We start from the raw sequence: 18,905 nt of genomic DNA, 5'->3' as shown, positions 1-18,905 counted from the left end.
AGAAAGGCTTTATTAGTGACTTTAGGGTAATTCAAAATGTTAAGCAGTGTTGACTCGTGACTGTACACTCTTAAAAGTTTTATTTCTGGCCTGACCGTTACAAATTACTTTTGTTGTCAAGTTAGTTGAAAGAATTCATATTTTTTACTTGAATAAAACCAGTTCTTATTATGTTACACTATGTTGCCTAATTGTTTATCACAGAGTCGTAGACAGAATTTGCAGTTTCATTAATACTGAATCCTCAGTTGTAGGTTTTAAAAAGGATTCATGTCACATATTTGGAAATGCACTTTTGCCATCTGTGAGATTATTAAGACTAAGCAACAGATTCTTTGTTTCGACTTGAGTTAGAGTGCATGTAGTCCCCAGGGTCTAATAACTTCTGAGCTATAACAGTACTTTCGCTGAGCCACCTGACTGAAGGAGGTTTTTGTATGATGGTTTTTCACTGTGTAAACCAGCTACTGTAAGCCCCCATACAGTAATAATCTCCTGCATCCTCAGGCTGGACTCCTGCAATGGTCAGTGTAAAATGGAGTCCAGATTGACTTCCACTGAACCGATCTGAAACTCCAGATTCAAGGCTACTGGCTTTGTAGATCAGGAGTTTAGGAGCTTCTCTTGGTTTCAGCAGATACCAGCTCATGTCATCATCGACTCCACTCGTCCCAGTACATTTAATAGAGGGAGAATCTCCAACTCTAACAGACAGAGATTCAGGAGACTGGACCTCTTGATGGGACACTGAGAGAAAACATTTTAGAAATACTTCAAAATCTTTAAAACAGATGTGAAAAAATATGTACATTAAAAAACGCTAAGCACAAATTTAAAGCTTTTCAAAAGCAAATTACAAATATATATCCTTAAATTGTAGAAAATATTAAATATTTAACCTTGAGAAAGTAGACTCAGTGTCCCCAGCATAAGATAAAGAGACATCATGGTTTTGTGTGTGTGTGAAAGTGGCTCTGGCTGAACACACAATAATCATCAGTGGAGTTTTAAGAACAGTGTTCAGTTAATATGCAAAACACTCTTCACTCAACAGAGTCTCGAGTCAAAGAAACATTCAGTTGCATCCTGGAATTTTATCTAACATAATAAAACAAACAAACAAGCATTTTGCTGAGTTTATTTATTAGCAATTAATCAAAAAAATCTTCTGTTATACTAAAATAAAGGTTTCGTGTTATGGTTAGTTTTACTGTTATTGTTTTTGTTCAGGCACTTCTTGTATATCACTGTTGCGCACATTTGGTGTCTGACTCTCAACTGGAAGTAAATCTCTTTCTATTTTCAAAGTTTTATTTATTTAGTGCCTTTCCCAATCTCAAGGTCACTTACAACAGGATATGAGATCAACAAAAACTAAATAAAAAAGGTTTTACTTGGTGTGATGTCAAAAAAGCATGTTTAGCCCCTTTAAACATTTTTAAAGTAAAACAATAAGTTAATTTGATGACTAAGTCAGAGTGTAAACGATATTTGGTTGCAAATAAATTCTTTATTTTTTAAAAAGGAATTTCATATGAGAGAAATTAAACTCATGTTTTTATAAATTAAACTCAAATTGTCAATAAACATAATACAAATAATGGGGCACCAAACAGGAAACATTTCTGTAATTGCATCAGAAACAAAATAGGTCAAATTACAAGTAGGTAATATATTTAATGCTTTATTGTAGGTAATTTAATTTATAAATAAGAAATATTTTATTGAGTCTGTATATATTGTTATAAATCTACTGTATATCTAAAATATCTCATATAAACCTGATAACATGATATTTAAATACAAATACATTTTAGTGTGTTAATGTAAAACATCTTGAATAATCACTATCAATCTTGTATACGTACTGTAACTCAATATGACTACTGACCAAAAAACTAATATCTGAATATTGGCTAAATATAGGCTTCATCAGCTGACAACATTTTTTATGGGCTGTTGCACTCAGATATGCTTGAATGACTGACAGAACTGTTTTTCTTCTTTTTTAAGAAGAATGAAAATGATGCTGTTGGGTGATCTATTAAGAACAAAGTGTCTGAAACTTTCTTTGTTACAAAGAAGAATAAAATGTTGTTCTTTTATTAACCATCAGACAATCACTTGTTATCCAATTGAGCTGTGATAATCTCTCAGTAGATGAGGGTAATTCAGTATTTTTGTTTGTGATCTGCCTTTACAAAAGAAGAAGATGACACTGCCTGATTCTGATCAGCAGACAGAAATACGCTGCCAGATCGTTGGACAGTAAAATTTGGATTCTACGCAATAAGGAAGGCTGTTAGTTATAATCTGACCAGCATGATGTAGCATTTGGTCACGACACTGCTACTTGCTGGAAAAAGTTACTTGCTAACTCACGACTGGAAAAGCTACTATAAAATGTAGTTAAGTTAGTAGCATCACTACATGTAGTTAGCTGCTCCCCAACACTGGTTGTTATACAGCATGCCACACTTCAATTCAAAATAGTTGGTCAAATGTTGTTGTTGTTGTTGTTTTAGCTCATTTTGTTTTTTAGCATTTGTGGTAAGATTATAAATATGACTTATTTTCAGGAATTTTAAGTCATCTTATAATACCTCTTGAAGTTGGCTGAGAATCCTTAGTTGGCCCCGGTCCCCTGATTGAGAACCACAAATCTGTTCTTTATTTTAGAGTCTGCATTTAGTAGGTTCCAGAAAACCACTGTGTTTGTATCACCCTCGTTTGAAATTTCTGCATGGTAAATTAGAATGACTCACTGTGATGGATGTTCAGCAGAGGAACCAAACGTGTTGGAAAGTAAGTGCTGAATGTGAGAAGAATGGAGATAATTGGAGACTTGAAAGGCTACAGTGCATGATTTGATGTTCAATTTGTTTTTATATTTATTATTATAATTATTTAAAATTATTTGGTGTGATGTATGGTACATCAAAAGGATGAAAGCAAATACAATTTCCACAAAAAAAAAAAAACATTTTTTTTATAAAAAAATAAATAAATAAATAAAAATTGAGAAAATGCAAAATATTTAATATTTAGAAGTTAATATTTTAATTGTATCTTACAAAGTCAGCATAGCTACAATTTATTCAACCAAATCATGTGAGTGATTAGTGTAAAAATAAGACTAATAATGTTTATTGACTTAAAAAAGCTGATTTTTAGAATCGAAAAATGTGAAAAACCATTCCGTTGTATAAATGTATCTTTTAGGGAATATGACATGGTACTTATTCTGTTCATAAAACAGCTAAAGTAATTCAGTGTGAGTACAGGGGGGTTTGTTCAGCCACTGAATGTGTTCGTATCAATGTGGCAGACTTTTGGTGGAGGCACCCGACTCGCAGTTGGAAGTAAGTAAAGCTCTTGATCAGGAAAGAATCTAAAAATCTAAAAATAATTATATATATATATATATATATATATATATATATATATATATATATATATATGTTATTTTTATTTTGTTTATCTATTAAAATTTATATGGTTTAACATAAATTAAAATATCAATTTTTATCTCTCCTCCAAATAATTTTTTTATTAAAGTATTAACTATTAATTCATAAATTCTTCTGATTATACTTAATTATGTCAGCTAATGAAGTGGAAATAATTGTATAATTTCATTTTTATCATTTGAGGATAAAGTTTGTATCTTATCTATATATGTGGCTCCAAACATATTTGGACACTATGAATGTCGCTGCATTAGATAATAAATTCATTCTGACATTAATTTTAAAAACAGATATCACAAGCAAACATTTCAAGCAAAACATTTATAAAAATAATTTTGTTAGTTTTGACTGTAAGTGATTTACTGTTTTAAATGAAGACAACTTTCAGGACACATTCTGGATGTTTGAATTTTATGGTAACTGACTTCATAAAGCCAATAAAAAATATTTTGGCACCAGTCACTTAAAATTAATGGCACACATGGAAAATAAAATTAAAGTTAGTTCTGAAAAAAGATCAGTTGTTGGCAGACGGCACATGGTTTGACATTTTGTTATCTAATAATGCAATGAAATTATGCATTTTAGGTATGGCTTAAGTGTCCAAATATGTTATATATATATATATATATATATATATATATATATATATATATATATATATATATATATATATATATATATCAGATTTGAGTGCAGTACATTTACATTTACATTTATTCATTTGCAGACGCTTTATCCAAAGCGACTTACAAAAGAGGAAAACATCAGCGAATCATCTTAAGGAGACAGTGGTACGAAAAGTGCCATATTACAAAGTTTCACTATCATCAGAATAGTATACAAAACAGATTTAAGTGCAACAAGAAATGTAAATATTATAATTTTTTAGTGACCGGTTAAGTGCTTTTGGAAAAGATGTGTTTTTAGCCGTTTTTTGAAGATAGAGAGTGAGTTAGCTTCCCGGATTGAGTTGGGAAGGTCATTCCACCACCGTGGTATGATGAAACTGAAAGTCCTGGAAAGTGTTTTGGTGCCTCTTTGTTTTGGTACGACAAGGCAACGTTCCTTAGCCGACCGCAGGCTTCTGGTGGGAACGTAGCTCTGCATAAATGTTTTTAGGTATGCTGGAGCAGACCCAGTGACTGTTTTGTATGCCAGCATCAGGGCCTTGAATTTAGTACGTGCATGAACCGGCAGCCAGTGGAGAGAGACAAAGAGTGGTGTAACATGTGCTCTCTTAGGTTCATTTAAGACCAGACATGCTGCTGCATTCTTGATCATTTGGAGAGGTCTAATAGCACATGAAGGAAGGCCTGCAATGAGAGCATTACAGTAGTCCAGTCTAGTTACGACAAGTGACTGAACGAGCAGTTGTGTGGCATGTACAGAGAGGAAAGGTCTTATCTTCCTGATATTGTAGAGTGTAAATCTACATGATCTTGCAGTCTTTGAAATGTGGTCTGTGAAATTTAGCTCATCATCAATGGTTACCCCTAGATTTCTGACCGTTTTGGAAGGTGAAACTGTAGTTGGACCCAGCTGCACGGTGAAGTTGTGTTCAACAGTAGGGTTGGCTGGAAAGACTAGGAGTTCGGTCTTGGCTGGGTTGAGTTGGAGGTGGTTTCACTTCATCCAGGCTGAGATGTCTGCCAGACAGGCAGCGATTCGAGCGGTCACTGTGGTGTCGTTGGGCTGGAAAGACAAGTAGAGTTGCATGTCATCAGCGTAGCAGTGGTAAGAGAAACCATGTGACTGGATGATGGGTCCTAGTGATGGCAGTAGCCCATAGTATATAAACTTTTCTGATATAAAACAAAACCTTCACTGTAGTATACATTTTGTTTTCAATCTGAAATATTTACATATTTACTGTTAATATAGTGTCTTTTTTTTTTTTTTTTTTACAGTAATCGGAAATGTTTATATACTATATATAAACATTTGGGATAAAAATTATATTGTGCATAGTGTCATTTTTTATATCAGAAATGTTTATAAACTATAGGCTACTGCACTCATAAATGCTTGATTAACAGGGAATCTATGAAAGGGAAGTGAAAGACACTCAGACTGACTGATATAACTGTTTATATGATCACAGAAACTTCAAAGTTTCAATTTGTATCTATTTTACTCACAGCCCTGACCACTCTAACGGTCCTGCCGCCCTCCAGAGATGAGTTGAAGCAGGGTAAAGCTACAGTCATGTGTGTCGGCAGTAAGGGATTCCCCTCAGACTGGAAGTTGAGCTGGAAGGTGGATGGTGGCAGCAGAAACTCTGGTGTGAATGTGAGTCCTGGTGTGCTGCAGAAAGATGGACTGTACATGCATATTCATTCATTCTATCATTCACACTCATATTCAAGCACAAAAGACATGCCTTTATCATAGGTTTGCTATATATCTTCTTTTTTCTAGTTCTCTGTATGCTTGTGATTACTAACCACACATGACCACAACTAAATTTGTGTTTTATGTGTTAAAAATGATTTACTGCCAAATAAAACTTTTTGAATCATTAACATTGTTTTTATGTATAAATAAGCAGTAGCATATTATTTTAAACATATAATAGGGTGTTTCTTCAGCTTTGGGCAGTTTCATATAATGTCACAGGGGTTGGTTTTTATTAAAACTTCCAGGTTTAACATTTTTTCCTTTTCTCATATAAAGCTCACATTAAAACTGACTTTTTACCAGATCATCATCATTTATTTTTAGTAGTTCTCAAATGCCTTTTATATAGGTTTTATAGTTTTAGCTTTGTCCCAGACCCAGACTTTCAATATTGAGCTATGAACATCCATTATAAAAAATACTATTTATTACATAATTAAAATAAACATCTAAACAAAGAGCGAAATAATCATAAACCATTTCATTATTTATTGCATGTACTGTAAATTATTTATTAATTTAATTTTACAAAAATTACAACAGTCCCAGTTTTCAAAAGTAAGTTAATTGTTAAGCAAGTGGACAAAAGTTGCAGTCAAGATGCTTGAGATGAAATATTAGTCAAGTTATGTTTTTAAAAAATTCTACATAAATATAACTTGTGAGCAGAATATTTTATGAGGCATTATTTCCAATCAAGCTGTTATTTAGCAAAGTTATGCAAAAAGTATGAAAATATGATTTAATTGTGTGCATTAGGATTCATCAAATGGTAGCTATGAAAATAAAACAGAGTTGGCTATTTTATTTCAAGAACATTAAAAATGTAATTTCCATCACCGTCATTTCCACCACATAATTCTATTCAAAACAATACAAAATTTGAGATGTGCTGGAAATGACACTGTGGCGGGAATTTTCATGACAGTCTAAAAACAAATGACATCCATCTCTTGTGCTGCATGTACATGCACTGTTGGACATTGTTTGTAGACAAAATAAGTAAACTAGTGAAAACGTTTAAATGTTTTACTAAGACTTTACTTTTAGAAGTTTTCAGTACTAAAACTGCTGACATTGAAGGAACACCCAATACAAATTTTGCAATGTTGTTGGTTAGGCAGATGAGATGACACAAGGTACAAATCGGTGCAAAAAAAGAAAGAGTGTCTCCTCTAACATGACAAGCTCACTGTAATGTATATGCACATTATATATTTCTATGCTATGCTTTTTACAGATGAAGTTAGGAAAAGTTATATTAAGTTGCATATACAAAAATCTTGCCAAAATAAGAAGAAAAAAATCGATTGTAACTTGCAATATCTGCAATTTTTGTTAGAGAATGAGAATAACCACTATGATGGCTTTTCAGCAGAGGAACATAAATGAGTGTTAAAAGTAAGTGCAGAATGTGAAAAATGGAAATTTGACATAAGTGTGAACTGGCAGACTTGAAAATGACATATGAAGACTGAGGCCTTAAATGAGTTACATAAATCAAATGACTTATTAAATCATTTTTTACATAATGATTCATCATCATACATAAAGTAAATCCTCTTTGACTAAGATGTTTTCATATATTCAATTGAGTGTTTGTTTTCTAAGTTCTAATCATATTTAATAACTAATATCAAGTGAAGTAGTTCAGCTCATAATGTGGGTTTGTTTGTAATAAAATATAAAACATATTCTGAGTGAGATTAAACAACTATAAGAATTTAATCTTTAGCCTTTGTGTCTGTTTACCTAAAAATTGGTTAGATATATTTTAATAGATTGCAGTTTGAATGGAAATATGATTATGATGCCCTAGTGTTTCACATTTATTTAAAGTGTGTTTGACAGAAATCATAAAATATAAGTCTGTGTTTATTAAAAATCAGCCAAGTGATTTTAAACACCATCTGCAGTGAGGTGACGCATAGCAGTGAAGTCTAACCACAACAAGAGGTTTTTGTAAGATGCTTTTATACTGTGTGAACACCCAGTCTGGGTTCTCACTATCTCCAGTTTTACTGTGTAGACTCTGACAGTAATAATCTCCTGAATCTTCAGGCTGGACTTGACTGATGGTCAGTGTAAAGTCAATGTGATTTCCACTTTCACTGCCACTGAATCTAGAGGAAACTCCTGAAGCTCTGTTTGATGTGTAATAGATCAGGAGTTTAGGAGCTTCTCCAGGAATCTGATGGTACCATGACATACACTTCTGAGAGGTATTAGTTTTTTTATAACAATCCACCGCTGGTGTGTGTTTACAGTGAATAGTGACAGTTTGATCAGACTGCACTGTTTGAGTCTCAGATTGAGTCAAAATCTGCCCCACAGAAACTGAAGAACAAAACAGTAAACACTGAGTCATTAATTTGAAACTGATGAACACTTTAAAAAAGTAAAAAAAAAAAAAAAAAAAAAAAAAAAAATTCAAAGGGCACCTGCCAGAATAAAATGATAATTATTTATTTTATTTTCATCTAGAGTACTCAGGTCAAAGGCATACATATTAACATACATATGTTAATAAAAACAGATAGAATGACTGACATTAATTGAAATATACTTACCACAGGTGCAGGTTGTGAGCAACCAGACTATGATGGATCCTACACTCATGTTTACTTTGGGATCTATTACGAAGAACTGTTTCCAGTTATAAATGTGTCCCTCACAGGTCTAAAAGCACTTTGAGAGCACTGAAGCATGCACTTCCAATGCAAAGTGTCTTCACAATGTAAATGCTGCTGAGAGCAAGAAGCTCTCTTAAAGGAACATGTTTATAATTTTACTTGACTTCATAACATGTATAGTGATCACTTATTTAATTTGTGCAGAACCCAAATAACAGCACTCCTTGATTTATACACTATTTTATGCAACATAGCAAGTGTAGTTAAAAACAGTTGCTTTAGTTAACCCTTTAAGTCCAAAAGATCAGTGTTACTCTCTATACTAGTAGTGTTATATTACTTGATCATTTAACCCTGCTTTTTTAAAGTCAGAAATAGGAAAGAAATCATACACTTTTTGTTCATTAGAAGATTATTAAGATAATTCATTTGTCTATTTTTTATATTTGTACATTTGTTGCTTGTTGACAGTGACCTGATATTAAATTACACAATAGTTACACTAGATTTCATTTGTTCTGAAATATTGAGAGCAAGGTTCAACTTTATTTTTTGCAACCTAAACATTTATTTAATGGGTTTTAAAAGATTGCAATTGATATGCAAATATGACTGTGATACCATGTTGTTTAATATTTTCAAGTCATATAGATACTATTGCTTTGCAGTGTTTGACAGAAATTAACAGCAGTGTGTGTGTGTGTGTGTGTGTGTGTGTGTGTGTGTGTGTGTGTGTGTGTGTGTGTGTGAGCGTGTATTTATCACTTTGTGGGGACCAAATGTCCCCATAAGGATAGTAAAACCCAAAATTTTTGACCTTGAGGGGACATTTTGTCGGTCCCCATGAGGAAAACAGCTTATAAATCATACTAAATTATGTTTTTTGAAAATGTAAAAATGCAGAAAGTTTTCTGTGAGTGTTAGGTTTAGGGGTAGGGTTAGGTTTAGGGGATAGAATATAAAGTTTGTACAGTATAAAAACCATTATGTCTATGGAAAGTCCCCATAAAACATGGAAACACAACATGTGTGTGTGTGTGTGTGTGTGTGTGTGTGTGTGTGTGTGTGTGTGTGTGTGTGTGTGTGTGTTAATCAGTGAGCAGAGTGATCTTCAGCATCACCATCTGCAGTGGATTAAAGCAATAACAGTATAATATAACCAAAGGAAGGTTTTTGTATGATGCTTTTACACTGTGTGAACACCCAGTCCTTAGAGCCCTTGTCATGTTGACTCTGACAGTAATAATCTCCTGGACTTGACTAATGGTCATTGTATAGTCAATGTGATTTCCACTTTCACTGCCATTGAATCTAGAGGAAACTCCTGAAGCTCTGTCTGATGTGTAAATAGATCAGGAGTTTAGGAGCTTCTCTGGGAATCTGATGGTACCATGACATACACTTCTGAGAGGTATTAGTTTTTTTATAACAATCCACCGCTGGTGTGTGTTTACAGTAAACAGTGACAGTTTGATGAGACTGCACCGTTTGAGTTTCAGATTGAGTCAAAATCTGCCCCACAGAAACTGAAGAAAGAGAGAAAACAAAAAGCTGATGACGACATTTAAAAGACTAACACTTATTATTAAGTTTTATGTCAAAAGTAAACATATAAAAGTATAAGCCCACTACTGTGTATATGTTTTTCTTTTTTTTTTAAGCATATAAATTTTCCACATTAAGTAATTCTAGTACCAAACTTAAACATTGGTCTAGCGGTATGTTTCTCGCTTAGGGTGCGAGAGGTCTCGGGTTCAAATCCCGAAGGATCCCTTCTTATACAAACTTTTAAAAATCCTGGAACTGGCACTTTATATTGACCATTTACAGGCAAAGAATTTAAGGTTGTTCGTATTACAGTACACCATGCTACATACTGTAATAGAAATATATTGGTCAGCCAAAATGCAGCTTATTCATTGATTAAATATGAAAATAATTATATGAAATCTAAATATAATGCTACAATCCTGAATACATCAGAATATATACATAATTGTAAAACATTATAGTATAATTTTAAACCTGAATATTATTAGTAATACTGAATGCAAGTTATGCATCTTGAATCTTGAGATAAAAGCTCTTTTTACAGTCTGTTGCACTCAGATCTGCTTGATTAACTGTAAATCTCTTAAAGGGAAGTGAAAGACGCTCACAATGACTGAAATAAAACATTTTAAGGGGACTGAAACTTCAAAGTTTCCATCTCTTTCTCTCTAGCTGACACTCAGCCCTCTCTAACGGTCCTGCTGCCCTCCAGAGATGAGTTGAAGCAGGGTAAAGCTACAGTCATGTGTGTCGGCAGTAAGGGATTCCTCTCTGACTGGAAGTTGAGCTGGAAGATGGATGGTGGCAGCAGAAACTCTGGTGTGAATGTGAGTCCCGGTGTGCTGCAGAAAGATGGACTGTACAGCTGGAGCAGCAGTCTGACTCTCACTGAGAGAGAATGGAGCAGTGCAAAAACCATCAGCTGTGAAGCCACTCAGGGCTCCCAGAAACCAGTCACCAAGATCCTGAACACACATGTGATGTGGAGTGACAGTACACACACATACGTGCACGCACATAGTGATATGCATGCATACACTTATTTATTCACACATCTTAAAGTTTTCTTTAGGTCTTTGTTTGTTTTAATACAAATCACAGATAATAGATCAAACTCTTTGCTTGAATTAAAATGCTATTTTGCCAAATAAAAGCTTTTTGAATTATTAACAGTGCTGGTTTTTTTTTATGTTGATTTGATGGTTTTATGAATACCATAATTATAGTATATTATAAATATTAAAGAGATAGTAAAATAGAGAGTATACATTTAAAATGCAAAGCATGATAAAGAGTCACATGTTTGGCCATAGCTTTTTATTACATTAGCTTTTTATTAAAATACAGAGATTGACATCTTTTTACAAAATGTAATTATAATTAGATTTCATGATTTTACAAGTTGATTTAAAAGGCACACAGATGTAACCAGCTCAAGAATAAGATGAGAGTCTCAACACATAGCTGGAAATTCTTTGTAATTTAATTATTGTAAAAGTAAAAGTTAGTTTTATATCAGTTATTTATCAGTTATTAAGCATCCTCAGTTCATTTAAGAAGTGTGTTTCTTCTTTCTTTAATTCACATTTAAATTCTCATTATCTTGAAAAATGCTGTCTTAAGGTGTCTTGTAAGAAAGTGCATGTATCTGTGTTGTGCCAATCCATCAGTAGGTAGTAATAAAATATAAATCAAGTAGTGAGAATTTAGTACCAATACTGGGGGAAGAAGCCCACCCAGGTAAGATGACAATTTAAAGTTAGACCCATGGGGAAGATACACCACTCATAATTGGGACAGAAGGCCCCCAGTGGCATGTTGTATTGTTATTTAATTGAATAATTATTATAATTTATTGGGTTAATGTTAAATAAATCCATGTGTCCTTCAAACATCTGTACTATAACAATATACACTCATTTAGCACTTTATTAGGAACACTATAATCCTAATAAAGTGGCCGACGAGGTCTTCTGCTTTTGTAGACCATCCGCCTCAAGGTTTGATGTGCTGTGCATTCTGAGATGCTATTCCACTCTCTACAATTGTACAGAGTGATTATCTGAGTTACTGTAGCCTTCCTGTCAGCTCAAAGCAGTCTGGCCATTTTCCGTTGACCTCTCTCATCAACAAGCATTTTCCGTCCATAGAACTGCCGCTCACTGGATGTTTTTTTCTGTTGTTGTTGTTTTGGCACCATTCTGTGTAAACTCTAGAGACGTCCCCAGCCCGGTATATTTCAAAAGATGCCAGCAAGACCAATCCTCAAACATGCTATGGATAACGTCCAATTAGGGCAGAGCAACGTGAGAGATGTTCTGATTCTGCAAACTGACTGTTTTCCTGATACCTCAAATATGGGCTTAATGCTCAGATTATATAATAGAGGAGACAAATTTGACCTCAATAACTGCCGAGGCATTTGTGTGAACAGTAATCTGGGGAAGACTTTCTGTTGTATTCTGAATGTCCAGATAACAAGTACTCCTTACCAAGCACAATGTCTTGGGTAAAGTCAGATTGGATTCCCACCAAACCACTGCACCACCGACCACATTCACATGCTACACACTGTAGTCATCCAGCACGTTCAGCAAAAAAGCAAACACAAAATGTATGCATGTTTTATCGATTTTAAAAAAGTGTTTGTCTATATTATAAAATTCTACAATCCAGCATAGGGGGTATATGATGCAATTAAATCTAGTAATTTGGACAGCGGTTGCGGAGTTAAAATTACTAATAAAAGAAGAGAATTCTAGTTAGCAGTGTTACTGGAACAATCTGCAACTCCTGGTTGTACTCTAAATAATTTGGAAATTAAATTTCTTCTCTATGCAGGTGGCTTGGTGCTGCATTCAGTGTAAAAATCCAACCTCGCTGGCCCAACTACAGAATCCGTGGTTAAGGTATCTGCGCGTACGTCTATTTCGTGCACATGTGTCATAACTAATTGATTTAGTTAAGACTGAATCAGACTCCATCAGTAATTTAATCTGTCTCCAATTGTATTAGACCTCAGATTTAGGTTGAGATTCCAATTATTATTGACCATCAATTGAGATCTTATTTGAACTTAGATACTTGATTTTTGTAGTCAATTCTATAAGCTACTTTTAAATTGCACTTGTTCATCAGAAATTCTATTGCTTAGGGTCTCCTGCCCAGACCACAGTAAACATAAAAAAATAAAAAATGGTTTAACAAAAAGAATTTGAAGATAAATAGGTTTGGAGGTTTGGTCCTGGGGTCACACCTTATCTACATGCAGGAATTTTGAAAAGCCAAGGAGGTAGGCATGCAATCAAAATCGGTCAGAATTACTCTAAATTCTCAAAACAGTGTTATCATGTAATTTACAGTTGTGGTAATGAGACCTTCTTACCAGTCACACTGAGACCATTTCAATTGTATGAAACATGTATAGCCAGACATATGATGAATTTTGTGTGATGTAAAGTGATTCTGAGCTGAGAGGGACAAAAGGGGGGAAGAGGAGAGAGAACAAGTGCCTTGCTCAAGGACACAATGGTGGTGGCTATGGGGATCGAACCAGTGACCTTCTGATTAACAGTCATGTGCTTTCATGTGAAACTCTGAAAGACAGTGGTGGTTGCAGCCGCATAGAAATGAGCTCTCGCAGAGAGCTGTTGTTATTGCAACTGGAGGGCCACCCTCCAATCGGCAGGTCTGTCCCAGGCATGGGAGAACATGAGCAGGCTCTGCTACATGAGCTGCCGAGTCGAATGGGGGACCTTACTGCATTCGAAACAGGAAGGACCTCGCAGTGGTACGAATGGGAGAGCCCACGATACAAATAAACGTAAGTAAGCTCACATGGCATTCGCACGGGAGGACCCCCACTGCGATTAGAACGGGAGAGCCCTTGGATATAAGTGGGAGGGAATTCGTAGCAGTATGAATGGGAGGGTTTCTGGGAAGGCCGGGATGGACCCTCGAAGCATCTGAACAGGAAGGCTCCTGAAATACAGACAAGGTAGAGCAAGCGGTCCTTTCCCCCTTTTTTATTTTATTAGGGCAAGGTGCACTTACTTGATTTGGAGATGGTTTGTACGTATGTAACTACTGAATGCGTCAGATGACCACCGGCCTAGTGAGTGGATTTGGTGCTCGGGCAGGCCGTTGGGCTGCTGCAGTTGCAGTGCCGATACAGAAGGAATGGCTTGAGTATAGTTATTTCTAAGATGCTGGATTTAAGTGGGATCCTCTATAATGGAGATAGTGTTCTAGCGATTGGAAAGGCTTGATGGGAGTTGGCAGATTGAAAATGAAAATAAATGCCCTCATTAGAGGCAATGTCAGGGTACATGCTTGCATGTGCATTTGAGATATGAATGGGCTGAATCCTTAGGCATGGGACCGCACAAGAGTTCAATGGGAGAGCGTGCGATTCGCGTGAGAATATTTTAGCTGTATTATACTGAGCATGCTCGGAGCTGCTAGTGGCTGAATCCATAGGCGTGGACCTGCATGGCATACAATGGTAGGACAATAGATTCTTGTGGAAGTGATAAATGATGCATTTAAGGAAACTCCCTATACGAAAAGGGCTTAATCTTCAGGCACAGGATCACACAGCCTTAACTGGAAGAGCCTGTGTTTTCATGTGAACAATTCACGCTGCATAAAAGCAAGAACTCACTATGCGATACGAATGGGTTGAGTCGTCAATAGCTGCATTTGACACGAGGGCGTATAGAAGGTGATATTTAAATGAAATTGATTCATGTGGAGATGCCGGCTTGTGGCGGACTGTTTACAGAAGACCTAAAGCAGTCAAATTGTCAATAACTAGGTAGTGATGGTTCGATTAGTATGGGTGGCATAGTATGGGTTACAGATATGGGTTTGAGACGCATGGTCTGGAAGATGTTTGCACTGCTTGTCGTGTTGTTGGAGTTTGTCGCATGGCCCTAAAGATGCCATGGTTGTGCCACTTGGACAGCATATTTGCACTGTTTGCAGTGCAGTAGGTTTGGTTGCACAGCCCGAAAGACGCCATTGCGGCACATGGACAGCGCGTGCTCCGTTTGCGGAGTAGTGGAAGTCTATCGTATGGCCCCAAAGACCCCACAGTTGCAGCGTTTGGACAGCACATTGCGCTGCTTGCGGTGTAGTAGGACGTCTAGATGCACCGTCCAAAAGACACCTGGATGTGGTAAACGTAGCAAGTGTGGAAGCCTGAATATAGTTGTTGCTAGATCAAATGCCGGAACATATGAGAAACAATGTCAGGAAACATGCTTACTGCATATGAACGACGTCATTTAAATTTGTTTTCATGAAATTAGAAAGCACCTGAAACCGAGTGCCCAGGTGAATACTGTAATCTGATATTATAAACTTAAGCGTATAGTTTGGATCTTAGTAGGTTGTTTCCAATGTAATACGAGTCATTTCATGACTCTGTATTATTGGCATGGGGTGACTAGTCTCGTTTTGACAAGGACATATGAAATTGTAGGAGTTTGTGCCTGAGAGTTGGTTTTAATATATATAAATTATTATATATATTATAATGCACAGTTTGCAGTAGTGTGGTGAATAAAATAACTTCTTTATATTGATGACTTTGTAATGAATGCTACAGAATGACTGAAATAAAGTGACTTGTTTATATTGACTGGTATTAAATACTACAAAAAACATATGTAATGAAGTATAAGCAAGGTGCCAAGCAGAATCATTTGGCGTCGATTTAAACCTGTTACATTAAACTTGGGTGGGGCGTAAGATTATGACAGATTGTTGAACGCTATTAAAGTCTTGAGCAATTAGGTTACATGGTCGAGCTTGTTAACAGTTTCAAATCCAATGATTCGGACAAAGACTGTAAAATAAAATACCTGCGTGAAGTGTTTATCCTGGGCGGGAGGTGAGAAATCACGCTATGGTCTAGAGATGAATAATGCAAATGCAGCGGAGTTGCAATCCGATAATCAGAGTCACTTGTATGGGTGTGTTCATGGGCAATGGGTGGGGCCGAATGCCGGAAACTCTCAATGCTACGTGGAGGTAAGCAGCTGTTTATATACTCTTTTCTGGCTGTGTGATTGGTCGGATTAAATGAACTTGCTCCTCCAGAACTTTGTTAATAAAACACCATGTACTAAATGCAATCTTAAATGAATTTGCATGCAGTTAAATGTAACATGAGTTTAACAGAAAATGTATTTAAAGTCATTCAAGCAGGAATTGAATACCGCAGGGATGACAGGGTTCTTTTGTGACTGCAGTTTTGAGACTAGGTTCGCTGTATACATTCTCATTTGCAAGTCATTTAAAGTTAAAGAGTGCTACAAGAAAAAAGTAGATGAATGTGTTCAAATATTTTACAGTGAAGAACTAAAACCAGGGACTGTTTCATCTGCTATGTTGTTTGTATATCTTCAGTAATCTGTCTCCTTCCTCTCTCTAGACTTTCAGAAGGATCCAGCTGTAGCAGTGAAGTCTGACAGATGAAGGTTTTTGTATGATGCTTTAGCACTGTGTGAACACAAAATATGTCTGTATTCAAGAAATGTTGACTCTGACAGTAATAATCTCCCGAATCATCAGGCTGTACTTCACTGATGGTCAGAGTGAAATCAATCTTGTCTTCCTTCTTACTGCCACTAAATCTAGAAGACACCCCTGAAGCTTTCACATCGGTGAAATAAATCAGGAGTTTAGGAGCTTCTCCGGGAATCTGCCGATACCAGGACATGCAACTCATAGAGGTGTTTATTTTAGTACAGTCAAGTGCTGGTGTATGTTTGCAATGTATAGTGACAGTTTGACCAGGCTGCCCTGTTTGAGCCTCAGATTGAGTCAAAATCTGCCCCACAGAAACTGAAAAGAGAAAACAAAAACACTGAATCATTAATGTAAAGCTAATTAGCACATTTTAATTCTGCCAGATAAAAAATATTGATGTGCAATATATATACACACACACACACAGAGATGAAATCATATAGGGTTTTTATGTTGAATAATTCTAGTCCAAATCTAGAATTAAACAGGTGTAGATAAAATGATGTGATGTTTAGGTCAAATCAAAATTCTTTCCACAAATAATGGGCTTGAACAATGGAACCTAAGATTGTTTATTTGATATATTTATGAAGATAGAATTGAGTATCCTTACAATGAACACAAACTGATTTTTCTCAACAAGTTAAATCTTCATGCAATTAAAGTTTAACAAAGATTAATGACTGGCATTAATAGCTGTATATACATACCACAGGTGCATGTTGTGAGCGCCCAAATAATGATGGATGTTAAAGACATGTTTGCTTTTGGATCTGCCTTTACTGTATGTAGAGCTGTCAGTTATAAAATCTGAAACTCACAGGTCTATAAGCTCTTTGAGGGCACTGAAGCATGCAGCCCAATGCAAAGTATCTTCACAATTTAAATGTTCTTTCTGAGAATGAGAACAGCTCGAGCTTCATTTGGTAATCTAGCTGAAAATGTTTTCAATTAGATGGCTTCAAAACTCCAGCAATGTGTCCAATTGATAATACAATATAATAGCTATGGCACTAAAATACAATTGAGGCTTAGAGAAGAAAATATGTCATTTGCACTCTCGTTCCATTAAATGAAGGCTGGACACCACAACAATATTAATGCTAATAGATCTAATAATTAAATCTGCAATTAAGAAAGTGCAGGCGATGCCGTTTGGAGATGAGGAGGAACAGTTGACTGGCATGGAGGACATGGAAGTTTTCAAAGTTCTTTTTCTTTTCTTTTTTCAGCAGGCAAAGTTGTGTAGTTTTGTGTATCTGTATGCAAACAACATTTTCATAATTGTTTGAATAAATAAAACACAGGCTACTAAAAAATCTGAATATTTATGTGTGACTTTTTTAATAATAAAAACTACAATAGTAATAATAATAACAATAATAATAGCCGCAGCACAAACACTTTGTCATCGCGCGGTGGCCTTTGACTTTGTTTTGTTGACAGAATTTGGTCCTTGGTGAAAACTAATTAGGGAACCTTGATCTAGGGCCTAGACCAAGGAGCCTAGTGAGCGGAAATATGGACACAATCTAAATTTAGACATTCAAATGGACTGATTATTAAGCCATTTGGTGATATATTTTTCATTATGAGGGCACATTATTTACAAAAGAGGATAAAGAGCTGTGAAGATGCACAGTGACCTTTTTAAACTAAACATTTACGTGCGCATGTAGATTAGAAATTATATTTTGAGAGCTTGTTTTAATTTTATTTTTTACCTGTACAGGAACAGTTCAAAATATGAGTAGGTTCCCACGCTATAATAAAGTCTCGGTGTGGCAAATAACTAAATCACTGAAGAAATCCAAGTGCCATTGCTATATAATGTTCTTATAGTTTGTTATGGCTGCATGCTTGCCGATGATCACACAGGAAGTGGTTGATGACACCAGGTGGCGCTATTCAACAGTAAATCGCACCAAAACAACTAAACGTATTCACTGACGGTCCTCTAGTTTTATGCAACGTGAACTGCCATTTTCACGTAGTCATCACACGGCTCGTTGGTCTAGGGGTATGATTCTCGCTTAGGGTGCGAGAGGTCCCGGGTTCAAATCCCGGACGAGCCCTCTTTATACAAACTTTTAAGAAATAATCCTGGAACTGGCACTTTATATTGACCATTTACAGACACACACTTTAAGGGTATCCACGTTACAGTAAACCAAGCTACATACTGTCACAGAAACAAGTATTTGAGTGTATTGTGTAAATGCATACTAAGAAACTGCTTTCTTTAATAGAAAGTTTATCAGACTTTATAAAGTAGCCTATATCTTCATAGTACTTATTTTATACTGTACCTATG

At 35.6% G+C, this 18,905-nt stretch overlaps 1 non-coding gene and 3 gene segments (V, D, J or C); 2 read left to right on the top strand and 2 right to left on the bottom strand.

The window, feature by feature from the left end:
- Positions 1–190: 190 nt before the first annotated feature.
- LOC127619636 (immunoglobulin kappa variable 1-6-like) lies at positions 191–968 on the bottom strand. The segment is given in 2 exon segments: positions 191–747; positions 900–968. Coding segments are annotated over 2 exon segments (348 nt in total).
- A 1,786-nt stretch (positions 969–2,754) lies between these two features.
- LOC127619637 (Ig lambda-2 chain C region-like) lies at positions 2,755–6,163 on the top strand. The segment is given in 2 exon segments: positions 2,755–2,805; positions 5,614–6,163. Coding segments are annotated over 2 exon segments (300 nt in total).
- A 1,592-nt stretch (positions 6,164–7,755) lies between these two features.
- On the bottom strand, positions 7,756–8,501 carry LOC127619468 (Ig kappa chain V-III region CBPC 101-like). The segment is given in 2 exon segments: positions 7,756–8,207; positions 8,441–8,501. Coding segments are annotated over 2 exon segments (501 nt in total).
- Positions 8,502–18,594: 10,093 nt separating this feature from the next.
- On the top strand, positions 18,595–18,666 carry trnap-agg (transfer RNA proline (anticodon AGG)). Its single transcript has one exon. It is a non-coding gene; the product is annotated as a tRNA-Pro (tRNA).
- The last annotated feature ends 239 nt before the right edge of the window (positions 18,667–18,905 follow it).

The sequence above is a fragment of the Xyrauchen texanus genome, chromosome 26 (genome assembly GCF_025860055.1).
Source record: "Xyrauchen texanus isolate HMW12.3.18 chromosome 26, RBS_HiC_50CHRs, whole genome shotgun sequence".
In the NCBI taxonomy this organism is placed as follows: Eukaryota; Metazoa; Chordata; class Actinopteri; order Cypriniformes; family Catostomidae; genus Xyrauchen; species Xyrauchen texanus.
Note: the sequence above shows the minus strand (reverse complement) of the source record. Positions and strands in the feature narration are given on the sequence as shown.